At 34.5% G+C, this 15,365-nt stretch overlaps 1 protein-coding gene across 27 annotated transcripts in view; it reads right to left on the bottom strand.

The window, feature by feature from the left end:
• PCM1 (pericentriolar material 1) overlaps positions 1–15,365 on the bottom strand; it is a 96,744-nt gene that overhangs the window by 66,838 nt on the left and 14,541 nt on the right. For 19 of the 27 annotated variants that reach the window (XM_029226280.1, XM_029226287.1, XM_029226301.1 and 16 more), the window contains 5 exons: positions 11,145–11,262; positions 8,901–9,146; positions 7,281–7,550; positions 6,452–6,622; positions 6,150–6,266 (listed from right to left, as the gene is read on the bottom strand). In XM_029226280.1, coding sequence (XP_029082113.1) covers positions 6,150–6,266; positions 6,452–6,622; positions 7,281–7,550; positions 8,901–9,146; positions 11,145–11,240 — 900 coding nt within the window. In that variant the 5' untranslated portion in view covers positions 11,241–11,262. Of the gene's footprint in view, positions 1–4,467; positions 4,768–6,149; positions 6,267–6,451; positions 6,623–7,280; positions 7,551–8,900; positions 9,147–11,144; positions 11,263–15,365 lie in introns of those variants that run through there. The other 8 variants (XM_029226289.1, XM_029226291.1, XM_029226297.1 and 5 more) reach the window with 3 other exon arrangements.

Genomic DNA, 15,365 nt, shown 5'->3' with positions numbered 1-15,365 from the left:
ACACACACACACACACACACACACACACACACACACACACACACGAATGAGGGATCCAGGCCAGGCCTTACAGAAAAGGAAGAGCAGATCATACCAGGCTAATGCCCTAAAAGTAGCCCTGGAGAAAGACCAGACTAAAAAACTCTTCTGCCCCATTCCTAGAAGTGATGTTTAAAAACCAACAAAACAAAAACAAACCAACTATTTTCTAACTACGGATGGAAATTTTAAAAATATACTTCTTATTTGATTATTTGATGTGAAAGGCTTTAATTTACTTGCATCACTTTATATTATCATACAGTAAAGAAAAAATATTATCTTTTGCATCAAAGATATCATTACTATTTTTTCTTTCAAAAGATGCTCATTTAATGCTGAGTCTGAGGACATAAATTACTTTGAAATTCCCCCCAAAAGATAACATTTTGCCTAAAAGAGGAACAGATTAAATAGGTGCCACTTATAAGGAATTATAAAATTTTAAATGTTAATCTTAAAACTATTCAAGTGTAACCCAACCAGAAAAAATGAAGTCAATTAATCAAAGAGAGAAAGTTAAATACAACCTGGAAACAATAAATAAGACAAATTATGCATGAACTGTATACCATAATGGTATTTTTCATCACTGATTTGCCTTTTAAAAAATTCTGTATCTTAAAAGTTTAATGATTTTAGCTAATATTTACATAAAATATTTCTATTAACTTAGAAATAGTCAATTTTAAATTTGCATTGCTACCAAATTGGAGACTTTAAATGAATGATCTCCCCTGGCTCTGACCAAAGTTAACAAGGAAAATAAACCTCAGTGATTTCTTTTCAAAGTAAAAATGAACTGATCTGTTCTCCCTATGTACATTTAATTCCAAGAAAAATTATGGAGAACACAGATGGCTCCAGAGAAATTCCCTTCTGGGTAACATTCCTTAACGATACTTTGCAAAAACCTCTTCTCTTTACCTCCCCAAGTAGGACTCATTAGTATTGTAAATAAGAATGAGTAACTGTGATAACTTGGCAAGCAATAAAAATAATTACATGGCTCAGAATTAAGAACTCAAAGAAAGGAAGCTCAAATAGGAAGTAGAAGACTACAGTTAGAATGTCTGATGTAGGTATCAGAGAAGCCAGGTCAGTGCTCTATCCAGGACTGGCCAACTAGACTTTATGAACATGGAAGAGAAATAATGTACCTTGGTTAAGCTAGTATTTACTGGAGACTTTCCAATAAACTAAAGCCATTTTCAAATCAAGTACAATTTACTCAGTTCTCTCCCATCTTATACAAGTGGAGTTACCTAGTTAACATTACATTCATTCCTATGAAAATTCATCTTCTTAGTTCTTGCTCATTTCAAGACTATTTACATCTTGAAAAAATAATTTGAAGGGTGAGAGATAACTATCAATCTGAGATAGGCAGCCATCTCAGATCTGATCCAAATTAATTTCATCAAAGTCACTAGTAAAATATAAAACCAAACCCAATCAGGTACAGATTTCAGTGGAACAACTTGGAGAAATCTCTCCAGGTTGACATCAATCAAATACTCCAACAAAGCATCAGTGATAAGTGACTAAGAAAAGAAACATTACACAAATAAGGCAAAAAGTCATCTAGGATAAAAGAAAACCATCAAGAATGCATTATCTCCATCTAATTCATAATCCTCCCACCTCAAAAATAGTTTAGACCTCAAGCTAACCTTAAAGCTATCTAATTTTGAAGAACTTACTAAACAATTTAATATTATGGTTTCTTACCCTTTAAAATGCAAACTTTTAAAAAGAACTTGAATCCTTGTTAGTCACATTTATTTGCAAAACTTTAATACTCTAATTATAAAGAATTCTGAACTTCAGATTTTTCACTAATCCAAAGATGAATTCCCAACAATTTTTGAAATTAGTGGAGTTTTATTACAAAAGTTTATAACTTTTGCATCCACATAAATAACATTTCAGACTAATAATTAGAAAAGATGAACTGAGGGAGGTGGGTGGAACTACAATCAAATATAAAGAAAGCGAAGATGAGAAAATGGTAATAAAAATACCTGGGGATAAAAACATGGCAAGAAGATGGTGCATGGAATAGAAATCCAAAAAAGGAGGCCAGGACTATACGCATCCTTCAAACACATATTTTCATTTAAACGTTCTGAGTCACTTTCAGTAAGTACATTCTTAGTTTACAAATTAAAAAAAATAACTTAAGCATGAAATCTCGAGTTGCATACAGGTAACACATTTCAGAAAACCCTAAGTCTTCCTTTCCTCTACTCAACTGATGTTCTTCCAATAATTCTTCATGGATCCAAATAGATTTTTATGGCTGAAAAGTACTTCAGTTAATATGTATTCTAAGTTTTGTCATCTGAAAGGTGAGAAACTATAAGCCCAGAGAAGATAAAGCTGTGATTTATCCAATATCACAGTGAGGGGAAATCAGATTCCTAAGTTCTAGGTTAGTGTTTTTTCACATCATACTATCTGCCCCAAAATTACATCCATAGACTATGTCTTCTGTATTTAAAACTATCTCTGAAGAAGCATAGTCTAGTTTGGGAGACAAATCTAGCCCACATGAAGTAACTAGAAATGATAAAAACGATAGCAAAAAATGGGTAGATGGTATTTTTAAAAGCTTATGAATGCTCTAAGAGCTGAGATTAAGTGTGGGGGAAAGATGAGTATGGGAAAACAATGAGGGCATGGGTATTCAGGGAAAGCTCTTTTTAAAAATTATGCAACGTCATCGTGTCTATAAAATATTTCATAAAATGGACTCTGCCCTTGTAGGCAACTCAAGAATATCAATTATCTCCTATCAAGCTGCAACTCACAAGGTTGCTTTAAGCTCTGAACCTCAGTTAAGACACCAACTTTTTTCCCTAGTCTTCTAACAGAATACTACATTTTGAAAGGATGTTAAGGAGGGAATGAAGGTAGGTGGGGAGAACAACAGATTCTGCATAACAGAGAAAGAATAAAGTCAGTCAGTGGGAATTAGGGTTTTTTCTAAGAAAATGAAATCATTTTATGAACACAGTACTGATAGAACTACCCTAGGATGGCCCTAAGAATCAAAAGATTAAAAAGAATCAAATTAAAATAAACTCCAGAAAGAAGTTCAAGAGAAAATAATATTTATAAGGACATTATTCAAAGAAACTTAAAAACAGAAAAGTGGTTCTTAAAAGCAAACCTAACGCCTTAGGGGAAAAAAGTAAAACTGGGAGATGCTATGCTGTAGTAACTGTCAACTCAAGTTCTGTTTGTCACTATTCAGAAGACTTAAGAAAGGAACATTAAGTTCCAAAGGATCTATTTTCCCCCATTCACTTTCTCTTCTCCAATGCTAGTAGTTTTAAAAATAATCAGCTACTTTACTATTCTGTTGAACTGGGACACCTTTTGCTTAACATTTTATAGTAAGATCACTATAGCTGACTTCAAACTATATCTTCAAACTCTTGTGGGAGAGCGGGGAGACACCATAATATCTAGAGGTTAAACTTTGTCATTTTTAAATGCCACAAAAATATAAAATATGTACATAACAGAAAGGAAAGCCTAATCCTAGGTAATAAGCTAGTAATAAAACATAGGAAATTGGTCTTATCTATACTCAATTATTAAAATAGTACTTTACTCCTGTCAAATATGAACACTTTTACAAATGCTATTTTTTTTCAAACTGTTTTAAGTGGAACTACACAAATAGTTGTCTTTAAACCTTTCCTGAGTGCCTTTATGCAAATCATGGAAAATTAAAAGAAAGAACATTTACAGCAAACTTTGGAGAAAAAAGTAGCAAAAACATCAGGAAACAAGTCAACTGGATAATTTTTTTAAAAACAGAATGGAAGAAGGGATTTCCAATGGGAAGAAAAATATAAACAAAAAAACACTAAAAATATTGGGTTGGTCAAAAAGTTCGTTTGGGTTTTTCCATAGGATGTTAGGGAAAAACCCAAACGAATTTTTGGCCAACCCAATATTTCATTATTAAAAAAAGAGGAAAGCTAATTGCTTGCTCTATTTTTTCTTTCTTTAATGAATGACTACAGGAAATAAGACAAAACTTAAAAATACCATCTTAATCCATGAACACAAATATCAGAGACAAAAGGCAACTAATGGTCAAGGTTTAAGAATGTGTTATATTTTGAGTTCTCAACAGCAAAAAAAGGAAAATGGATTAAGTTTCAAGTCCTTTGTTAATACAAATTAAAAACAGCTGCCACACATAATCCATGGAGAGGAGAATAAGAAAGCAGAAAAGGAAAAAACACTAAGGGACAGCATTTTACTAATGCAAATTACAGTACAATTAACCATGTTAACGTACATATTTAAAAGTTAATAGCAACAACAAAAAAGAAAATAAAGGAGAGGAAATATGAACAAAAGAGGTGCTCATTTAGAGACTTCCCAAGTTAATATTGTGAAGTATACCTTTGAGGGAAATCCACGTTTTCGGCTATATTTCCTATTAGGCCTCAGTTCCCTGTCATTCTGAGGAGGTCTGTCACCTTTCCCTTTTGGACTTGTTGTAACGTCAATGTCTGAAACCTGTTCTTGTGAAGCTGAGTTCCCTAGTTTGTCCTCAATGCACGGCCGAATTCTCAGACTAAAAGATGCCTCCTTTATTAAATAGTGTAACATATTAATTTCTTAACACAAACTCCTGTTTAACATATAAGCCAGTCTTGTAAATAAATATAAAAAATTACAAGTCCATCTTTTAGAAAATCAATCCACCCTCCCCCAAGTGGCAATAAAACTTTAAGTTAGACTTTTAAATTCCTATAGACTAGACTCTGGGCTTATTATAATTAAGTGAATATCATATCCTAGGCAATAAGCTATACAACAATTGCTGAAGCATATTTCAACATTTATTCTGCTGTTATTAACTTTCAAAATTTCCTGATTTAATGATATGAAAGAAATTCTCATCATGGGGAATACGATACACACTAGCATATAAGTTATAATAATCATCTATATCATTTCCCACTCCTCTCCAACAGAATTCCTTTACCGACATGCCCCAACCCTTCCACTTCTGCTGGAATGAAATGTGAGAAAGAAATTATTCCCTGCACCACTGTAAATAGAAAAACAATTTCCCCGCAGTAGAATCCATTCTTCAACAACCATTTGGATCAAGCCCTCTGAGCATCTCCTGGTGAAAATAATGGAGAGAAAAAAAATTCAAATTTCCTCTTCAAATCAGGAAGGGCAAGGAAGAGAAAGGAGGCAGACAGGAAACTATGCAGGTCAATATTAAAAGGAAACAAACCCTCAAATTCCTAATGCTGAATGGTACTTTGGAACATACCTCGGACACAAAAGATACACGTGGCTATCCTTTCACAAGAAAGGCATTACTGATAACAGGCTTTCAAGTTTACTAATGCATGGTTGTAGGTTCATCTGCTAAAATTAAAATGCTTAAAAGTATACTAGTTTCATACTAACTTCTACGAACTAAGTTTATTTTATAAATCTTTCCTCAAAGTTCTGTAAATTTCTGATTATTTTTCCAAAAGACAGTATTTTGATACATTCCATTTTGCAGAGTCAGAATTTATAGTATTTTTCTCACTGGAATAAATCCCAAAGTAAATGCTACCCTGTCCCATTTTCATCTCAATTTATCAGTCGTCTGGTTTTGCTTCCGTTCTAAGCTAGCCTGAGAAATGAGAATCCTAACAGCCTTAAAATGGTTCCTCAATGGGAAATTAACTTGGAGACTTTTCCAACAGACGACATGCTAAGCAATGACACCGTACTTATAGCTCTTACATCCACAATGAATTTTAACTTTCCCAATGCTTCTTAAAATGAGTAAAGCTGTGCTTAATGAAACAAACTAGAAAAACCAGGTTTCTGCAAATTGAAGATCAGATATTATTAGATTTAATCAACCATTAAAACTATTTTTAATGCTAATAAATAAAACTTTTAAACTTCCATGTTCAAAAAGAATATATACAGCATTAACAATCTGAGGGTTTCTTCCCTGAGATAAACTTTTCATTAAGGAATGCCTACAAAAATATCATCGTGAAAAACGGGGGAAAACTTTATATCTTCATTTCCAGCACTTTAATTACTAAAAAGCCGCTTACCGTGGTATCTGAAGCCTCAGACTGCACATCTATGTTTAGCGATGTGCTCTCAGCTACAGAACCAGATCCCACAGCTGAATCTATAGTCCGAACATCCTCCTCCTCATTTTCTCTAGCCTGAAATATTTTAGCGGTATAAATCATACAACTATTAAAAAGGGCAATAAAATGTTATAATGGATGGCACGATTTTTTGAAAATATATTAACTCCTCTGGGGTGGCATCAGAATGTCATCAGTACATGTACACTGATATACTACAAAAATAACTCAATACGTTATTTAAAGGGTCCAAAACTTACAAGAATTTTTTGGAGAAATTTCATATATGACTTTTCTTGTTCTTTAAGGTGATCTATTAGATGAGTAAGGCGCTCAACATTAGCAGATCTTTCATTTTTCTCTACAAGATCTTCCCGCATGGAACTAGCTTTAGTAATATAGTCACGAATCTGAACAAGCCTGCTTACAATCTGCAAGGGAAATATTTGGGGTGGGGGGGGGGAATTATAATTATAGATTTTAATTTCAAATAACTAAAGATACTTCTAGGTTTATTGGGTGAATTCATACATGCAAAAGATCTGAATCAAATTTAGAATTTAATCAAAACATAACAGACAATACTAACAATTCCAATTACTGTTAACTTAAAAATTTCAAAATGTGTTTTAGTTTCATTACTTGGGAACTTCATTTTATAAAACTGCGTATCAAACATTTATATAAATTTCTCTACTGTTTATGTATTTCTTTATAAATAAATTTTAAAAATTAAGATACTTTTGAAAAATAATTTTTTCAAAAAATTATACAACCATTTAAAAAAATTTCTACAGCAATCTATTAATCACATTGCTCCCAATTGCTCTTCACTAAAAATTAGCAATACAGCATTTGGCAGATGAACAGAAGTCTTAATTTACCTTACTATGCCATTTCTACAATCATTTTGGTAAAAAGAAATTTACGCCAATTTGAGTAAATCTGATAGATTAATGAGGAAGGTCAGAGAAGTACTTTAATTCTACCTAAAATTCCTATGTGCATAACCCAATATTTTTTTTAAATCTTAATGAATCTACTTTGAGATTTATGAAAGCAAAGAGCAAAAGAAAGAAGTTTTATCACCTGGCTGCTCTCCATTGCAGGCTCTCCTCTCCCATCTTCTTCAGAGACTTGACAGTTTTGCAAAAGGTCATTACTTAAAGCAGAAGCAAACAACTCTTTACATTGTGCTGATCCAATCATTTCTCTCTTTTGAGGATTTACAGCAGCATCTTTGCTCTTGTTAGTATTAATCTGCATAGGCAAAAAGTTGAAGGGCTTTCGGTTTTCACTAAGCTGACGTTTGTTGTTAGCAGCTGTTGCTCTACCTTGAGAATCACTTCCAATGCTTCTCTATATATGAAAAAGAAACCAAATCCCACAAACATTAATCTTTCAAAATTAAAAAAATCCAATGTTCTTACTTTTACCATCAGATATTGATTCACAAGGTGCATATAAACAGATTTGCTGTAAGATTCAAAACAGCTTCAGACCTACAAAATTCTTTTAGTAAAATATCAAAATTCAATTATCACATCCTAGGCCTCATTCTGTCAGACAATTCAAATGATGAATATGAGCAAGACTAGTCTAAATGAAGTAGCAGGATTATGAATCATATTTATAACTCATATTGCTAGTCATACTTGATCACAGAATATAACATAGGCTTTGGACCCAATGAATCAATGTTAATTAATATGAACATCAACATAAAGATGTGTCAATGTAGGACTTCCCTGGTGGCACAGTGGTTAAGAATCCACCTGCCAATGCAGGGGCCACGGGTTTGATCCCTGGGCCAGGAAGATCCCACATGCCATGGAGCAACTAAGCCCATGTGCCACAACTTCTGAGCCTGCGCTCTAGAGCCCGCAAGCCACAACTACTGAGCCCGCGTGCCTAGAGCCCGCGCTCCTCAACAAGAGAAGCCACCGCAATGAGAAGCCTGCGCACCATAAGGAAGAGTAGCTCCTGCTTGCCACAACCAGAGAAAGACCACACGCAGCAAGGAAGACCCAACGCAGCCAAAAATAAATAAATAAATTTTAAAAACAAGATGTGTCAATGTGAAGCACTGTCTGACAAAGTACTCAACTCAGTGCCCGGCATACAGTAAATGCTCAATAATTAACACATAGGTGACTAAATGATATATGATCATCACCATCATACCAGACTTGAATCTACCTTTATGCATATTTGGAAAACTTATCTCTATGAAGTACAGATGTGACAGTAAAATGTTAAGAGTTCATTATCATTTCTACTTGCTTTTAGTTCTAAACTTGATTTCAGTGATTATAAATACAAACAACTGTTTTATTCTAAACTTGAGATAAGCCAGCACATCCCACACTTAACAAATGACAAATATTCTAAACTGGATATTCCCTTTTGCTTAACAGCAACCTTACTCAGTTACTAGCATGCATAATTTAGTTTCAAAATGAAATCATTTAAGTTAGTCATATAGTATAATAATAAAGTCCCAAGAGACTTGTCCTCAGCAAGTTTAGAAATAAGGACTTTATTGCCCTCCAAAGAACACAGTACCATCACAACGGATTAACATTCTCTCCATATGCACAGAAACTAAGAAAAAGGAAATAAACAGCTCAAATTTATTAAGACAATCTATTTAGTCTATTGCCAATATTTTCCACAGCCATAACTTGATTTTTAAAATAATTTACAAACCTGATCTAAATCACTGAAGTTTATCCGCTGTTTAAGTTTCTCTAATTCTGCCTGCTCGGGAACAGACATCTGCGTCATGTATCTACTATGCGGAAATGTATGTGGAGTCTTCGTTCTTCGCCTTCCAACTCCTGGCGATGACTCCGGAGAAATATCATTAGTTACCCTTTTATCACTTTCTACACCAAACTTTTTCTTATTCTTTTCTGATGATCTATTTGCCTTCTTCTGTTGGCCACCCCAATCCTTTAAAAAAAAGTACAGGCAAAGGTTAATCTGGCCTCTATCAAATCAGGAAAATATTTTGGTACACTTAAAAATTTTTGGTCTTAAAATTTTAAATGACAAACATTTTTCACATAAATACATAGTCTTAGAGACAATTATTTACTTGTACTAACCCATTTTCCCTCCGCTACACCTAGCCTAAATTTCAAACTGTGCTGAAATTATAATTATTCAGAAAATAATTACTTTCCTATCATAGGTCATTAACAAATACAAATACCCAAACTCCAAACCTAGCATCAGTCTGAATATTTTCAAAAGCGTTTTTAAAAATGGTTCCTTACTATTTATAAACTGAATAGTGAAATAAATTATATATATCTTTACTGGCCTCCTTTAAAGTCAGTATATATAGGTAGACAGATCTGGAATCAACCTGTGTTCTAAAGCAATTATTGTTATAGGAAGAAACGCCCCACTGTGTGACCCCAGGCAATTTATTAAACTTCCCAAGATCTCAGTTTCCTAATCTCTAAAATAGTGTCGCCTTTAAAACACGATTAATAATAACATACATAAGGGGAGGGTGGGACAAACTGGGAGATTAGGTTTGACATAAATACACTACCGTGAGTAAAATAGATAGCTAGTGGGAACCTGCTGTATAGCACAGGGAGCTCAACTCGGTGCTCTGTGACAACCTAGATGGGTGGGATGGGGGCGGAGGAGGGAGGTCCAAGAGGAAGGGGATATAGGTATACATATAGCTGATTCACTTCATTGTACAGCAGAAACTAATACAATATTGTAAAGCAATTATACTTCAATAAAAAAAATTTTTTAAGAAAAAACGTACATAAAACAGCTAGCACAGTGCCTAGCATATAGTAAGCAATAAATATAACTATTATTTTCTATAGGCAACAATGTACTACATGATAAGGTCTAATATGAAATGACAAAAAATGCTTAATAATTTTTTTTTCTTTTTTTTTTTTTTGTGGTACACGGGCCTCTCACTGTTGTGGCCTCTCCTGTTGCGGAGCACAGGCTCCGGACGTGCAGGCTCAGCGGCCATGGCTCACGGGCCCAGCCGCTCCGCGGCATGTGGGATCTTCCCGGACTGGGGCACGAACCCATGTCCCCTGCATCGGCAGGCGGACTCTCAACCACTGCGCCACGAGGGAAGCCCAAAAAAATGCTTAATATTTTAACTAGAAAACATTTTTATTTACTTAGCTATACTCACATAAGGCATTCAACAAAAAAGGTATAAATTCCCACTTTATCCATATTGGAAGAGTCTTTTAGTTTTACTCTAGTAAAATCTTTTGGGATAGTTTTCTCTTTTATAATAAAACTCCTTTCTCTACAAACTGTCCCTCCACCCCAATCCATGTGTGGGTGTTACTGCCAACCTCTTGTTCTACTTACCCCACCCAATCCTGGCCATAGATGACTGGAAAAGAGATGCATATCTAATCCAAATTGGGATAATCATATGTTAAAATTTCAAATTGGAACTAAGAGATAACTAGTCAGTATATAATTGCAGCCATAGCTGAAAACTTTAGAATGAAGGGGCAGCCATAGTATACCACATGGACCAGAGAGGAGAGAAAACTGCTGTGTGAAAAGAAGTTGTGTTAAGCAAAGGCACACAGAAGCAAAGAGTCAGCGTAATGAAAAAGTAATTCTTGACAACTTTCTGGTTGCTTTTCCTAGTCCCTTCCTAAAACCCAGCTATATTCCTTTAAGTTGTTTTCCATAAAATATCTTTATATCCTTGTAATAAATCTCCTTTTTGGCTTAAGCTAACTCAAGTTGATATGTTACCTACAAACAAAAATGTCTTAAAGTAATATAACAAATAGCCTAGGGTCATTTAATATCTTGGACAGCAAGAAAAAATGTGTTTTCAAAGAGTTTCAGTGAGTATGACTTGGCTAAGTCAGGGGAAAGTTGCATTCTAACATTAGTAGCCAACGACACACCATCAATAGTAAGATATCCTACCATGTTGTTGAGTCGGTCATCAACACCCTCATTGCTCCAGTTTGGTAAATCCTGATCATTCATGCCTTCTTCAAAAGGACCTCCTCCTGTGGCCATACTGGCTTTTATAATTAATGTTCTGCAAAACAAGTGAAAACTAACTTTCCTAACACATAAAAACAAATTGTAATTTAAATAATTCCATGAAGCTTAGCAATATGAAAGAGTATCAGAAAAGCTGATTTTATGAAATAAAAGAGGCACTGTCAACTACACATCACAGACGAAATGATTTAGCTGCCATAGGCATAGTACGATTAGCATGCATTAAGTAGCCAAAGTGATGGGGAGGGGAAGGAAAAATCTCAGAATATCCACTGTGTCAGCTGGCTTGCATGCTTTAAGGTTATTCAATTTAATTTATTCAACACAATCCTAAAAGGTAGAGTAATCAGGTAGGAAAAAGTTATTAATAGCTAGAACCAAAACTGCTCTTCGAAAAGAAACTAATACCCCCAAAGACCTGGGCATTTGTTTTGTGTCAAAGATTCAAAGAAGGCAGAATGGCTCTGCATGGAACATGAAGAAAGGTTTGGTCTTAATGGGAAGGTAATGGTAAGCAAGATGAAAAGAAAGCAGCAAGAGAGAAACAGGACCAGGTAGGTGAAATGGCCGATAAAAACCAAGAATACAGTGGCTAAAAACATTTAAACATAGTGATGTCTCCTGCCCTATTTTAAATTTATTTATTTATTTATTTTATTTTTGGCTGCATTGGGTCTTCGTTGCTGCCTGTGGGCTTTCTCTAGTTGCGGCGAGCGGGGGGCTACTCTTCGTTGAGGCGCACGGGCTTCTCACTGTGGTGGCATCTCTTGTTGTGGAGCACGGGCTCTATGAGCACAGGCTTCAGTAGTTGTGGCATGCAGGCTTCAGCAGTTGTGGCTCGCAGACTCTAGAGCGCAGGCTCAACAGTTGCGGCGCATGGGCTTAGCTACCCCACGGCATGTAGGATCTCCCCAGATAGGGATCAAACCCGTGTACCCTGCACTGGTAGGCGGATTCTTAACCACTGTGCCACCATGGAAGTCCCCCTACTGCCCTATTTTAAATTTTATTACTGCTACCTCATAGTTTTCCCTAGATCTTGATATAGTCTACTGAAGTCACAAATTCTCCCCACTAAAAAAAAGTGGGGATTTTGTGAAAATCAAGGAAGGTACTAAATTTCACACCTGGGTCAAAGAGCTGAGAAATGGAAGAAGCAATAGTACAAGCAAAGGTTCAGAAGCATAGATGATCATGAGAAAATAAGATTTCTACATGATCTTGTGGAGGACTTTGTATTTCCACTGGGTATGGAACTGCTCGGGTTGGAGGGGGACTGAGTGAAAGAGGAGACAGTGAGATAAACTTTATCTGTAACTCAAGGGGCAGGGTAAGCCATTAGACATCAGGATTATAATAGGTTTTTCAGTTTACTAATACTAACATTAACATGCAAAGAAGTCAGTTAATTTTGTCAAGGTCATTCAGCTAAAAATGTCATAAAAGAATACAAATCCAAGTTGCTTTGATTCTAAGATCCTAACTTCTCCCACTTACTAGAGTATAATATTAAAAGGATTTTTTTAACCATCCATGACAAAGCAGGATCTATCCCATGGGGATTTGAATGCTAGGATATATATTAGAATAATACATTACATTAAACAGGTTAAATATTATCATCTCAAAATAAAAAATGATAAAATTCAACACTTAATTTGAAAAAAATCTTAAAAAGTACAAATACATTGGTACTTCCTTACAGGTATGTGTGTTTTTATGCTGTTTATTTCAATAGCATTTATTACTTTTTAAAAAAAATTTTATTGAGGTATAGTTGACGTACAACATCATATAATTTTCAGGTGTAAAACGTAGCAATTCAAAATTTTTAAAGGTTATACTCAATGAGCATATGTTACTTTACTTTATTTTTTATTTATTTTTTTTTTTTGCGGTACGCGGGCCTCTCACTGCTGTGGCCTCTCCCATTGCGGAGCACAGGCTCCGGTCGCGCAGGCTCAGCGGCCATGGCTCACGGGCCCAGCCGCTCCTCGGCATGTGGGATCTTCCCAGACCGGGGCACAAACCCGTGTTCCCTGCATGGACAGGCGGACTCCCAACCACTGAGCCACCAGGGAAGCCCCATATGTTACTTTAAAAATTTTCTAAAGAGTTGAAAAGAAGTATATTTTAAACCAATAGCCAATGATCTTAAAATAAGATATGAAGAATATTCCTATTAAAAGACCAATACGGGGCTTCCCTGGAGGTCCAGTGGCTAGGACTTCACCTTCCAAGGCAGGGTGGTGGGGTGGGGTGCAGGCTGGATCCCTGGTCAGGGAGCTACGGTCCCACATGCCTCTTGGCCAGAGGACCAAAACATAAAACAGAAGCAACACTGTAACAAATTCAATAAAGACTTTAAAAATGGTCCACATCAAAAAAAAACTTTAAAAACAATTTTTAAATAAAAGACCAAAACACATATTAGTTATTTAGCATTGTTTTGAAATTGCTTGTACAAAATAGAAAAAGATGAAACAAATATTAATACTGAAAAGAGAAAAGGTGGTATTCTTAAAGAATATTCATTTTAAAAACGTAGAGAACTTCAAAATATCACAAATAACCAGTTAGAAATATACTGGGTAGAAATGATATCACTTATAACAGTGGCAAAAAAATAAAATTATCTAGGAATAATATAGTTTTGCCCTATGTAAAGAAGAATTATTTTTTTAATTGAAGTACAGCTGATTTACAATGTTGTGCTAATTTCTGCTGTACAGCAGAGTGATTCAGTTAAACATATATAAGAAGCAGTATTGAACTCTATAAAACAACATAACAGAAAATGTGAATAAGCAGAAAAACAATGTCCCCTAATGAAAAGGCTAAATATTATAAACATAATACCATTTTTTCTAAATGTATAAACTTAATTAAATACCAAGAAAAATCCCACTGGAATTCTTCTTGGAATTTGACAGAATGATTCTAAAAACCATCTGGAAGAATAAACAAGTAGTTGGAAATAAAATTATCTGAAAAATAAAAGCAAGAGTTGCAAGAGAGGTCAAGAGAGTAGAAAACTAGTCCCAAGATATTCAACCACGTTAAGTATCTATATGGTTATATTAGTACCGCCCAAAAAGAAAATCCTCAAATACACCCAATTCAAAAAATTTAATGACAAAAAGTAATTATAGCTAACATCTATTTTGTTCACTATATGCCAAGCACCATGCTAAATATTTTATATGCGTTTATCATTTAATCTTCACAACAATTGTGTGGTATTGGATTATTCAGTGGTTGGGACAATTTGCTAACAATGTTGAAAAAAGTTTATTTAGAGCTTTAACAGGCTTCCTAAACTAGGATGCTTCATCTTAAACACAAACACAGAAAAATGATTTGAGTGACTATTTTCTCAGTTCTCCCAAGGATGGTACATACCCAGCACCATTCCAGACACACAGAAGGGGAATTAATTCACAGTAAAAAACAGAAGCCTTAGAGCATTAGAGCTTAATTCCCTCCCAATTGAAAAAGACTGCCTTATATCATAACACCAATATACTATCTAGTAGATTAAAAACAGAAAAATAAGATGAAAGAATCAAATAACAGACAAGAAAAAAGAACAGACTTGAAAAATAGAGATTTTACTTATTTGGAATGCAGAAATAAAAGGACTATGTTCAAGCGATTTGATTCATATACAAGTGAATCCCAAGTATACGGAGAATAAATAGTAAATGACAAATTGAGAAAAAAAATCTGAAAGAAACAGGAAGTATATAGTTAGTATCTTTACTATATTAAAAAATGCTTGCATGAAAGCAATTTTTGGTTGCAGGGGTAGAATGTGATTTTTGCCCTTTTCTGTCTTATATATTTTCAGCAATATTTTACATCATTTTTTATACTAGAAATATATTTAAGAACTTTGCAAAATAACTGATACTCATAAAGAGGTATGCCCAGTGAACTGAAATGACTCATTTAAATGAAACATTTTACAAGTACCTTTTTCTAGATGTACTAATATAATCTGTAATATTAAAGAACAGGAGCTCAAAAAAATACATAAGCAGTAGAGGTGATAATGATACTTAACATTACTAAAAGCAATTTATCTTAAAATGGAAATTAGAACAGAAAATTATTAAAATATTTAGGAAAAACTCT

This window comes from Monodon monoceros, unplaced genomic scaffold, assembly GCF_005190385.1.
Source record: "Monodon monoceros isolate NGI ecotype Baffin Bay Population unplaced genomic scaffold, NGI_Narwhal_1 Super_Scaffold_17, whole genome shotgun sequence".
Lineage (NCBI taxonomy): Eukaryota > Metazoa > Chordata > Mammalia > Artiodactyla > Monodontidae > Monodon > Monodon monoceros.
The sequence above is the reverse complement of the archived record's forward strand: the minus strand, read 5'-3'. Positions and strand labels throughout refer to the sequence as shown.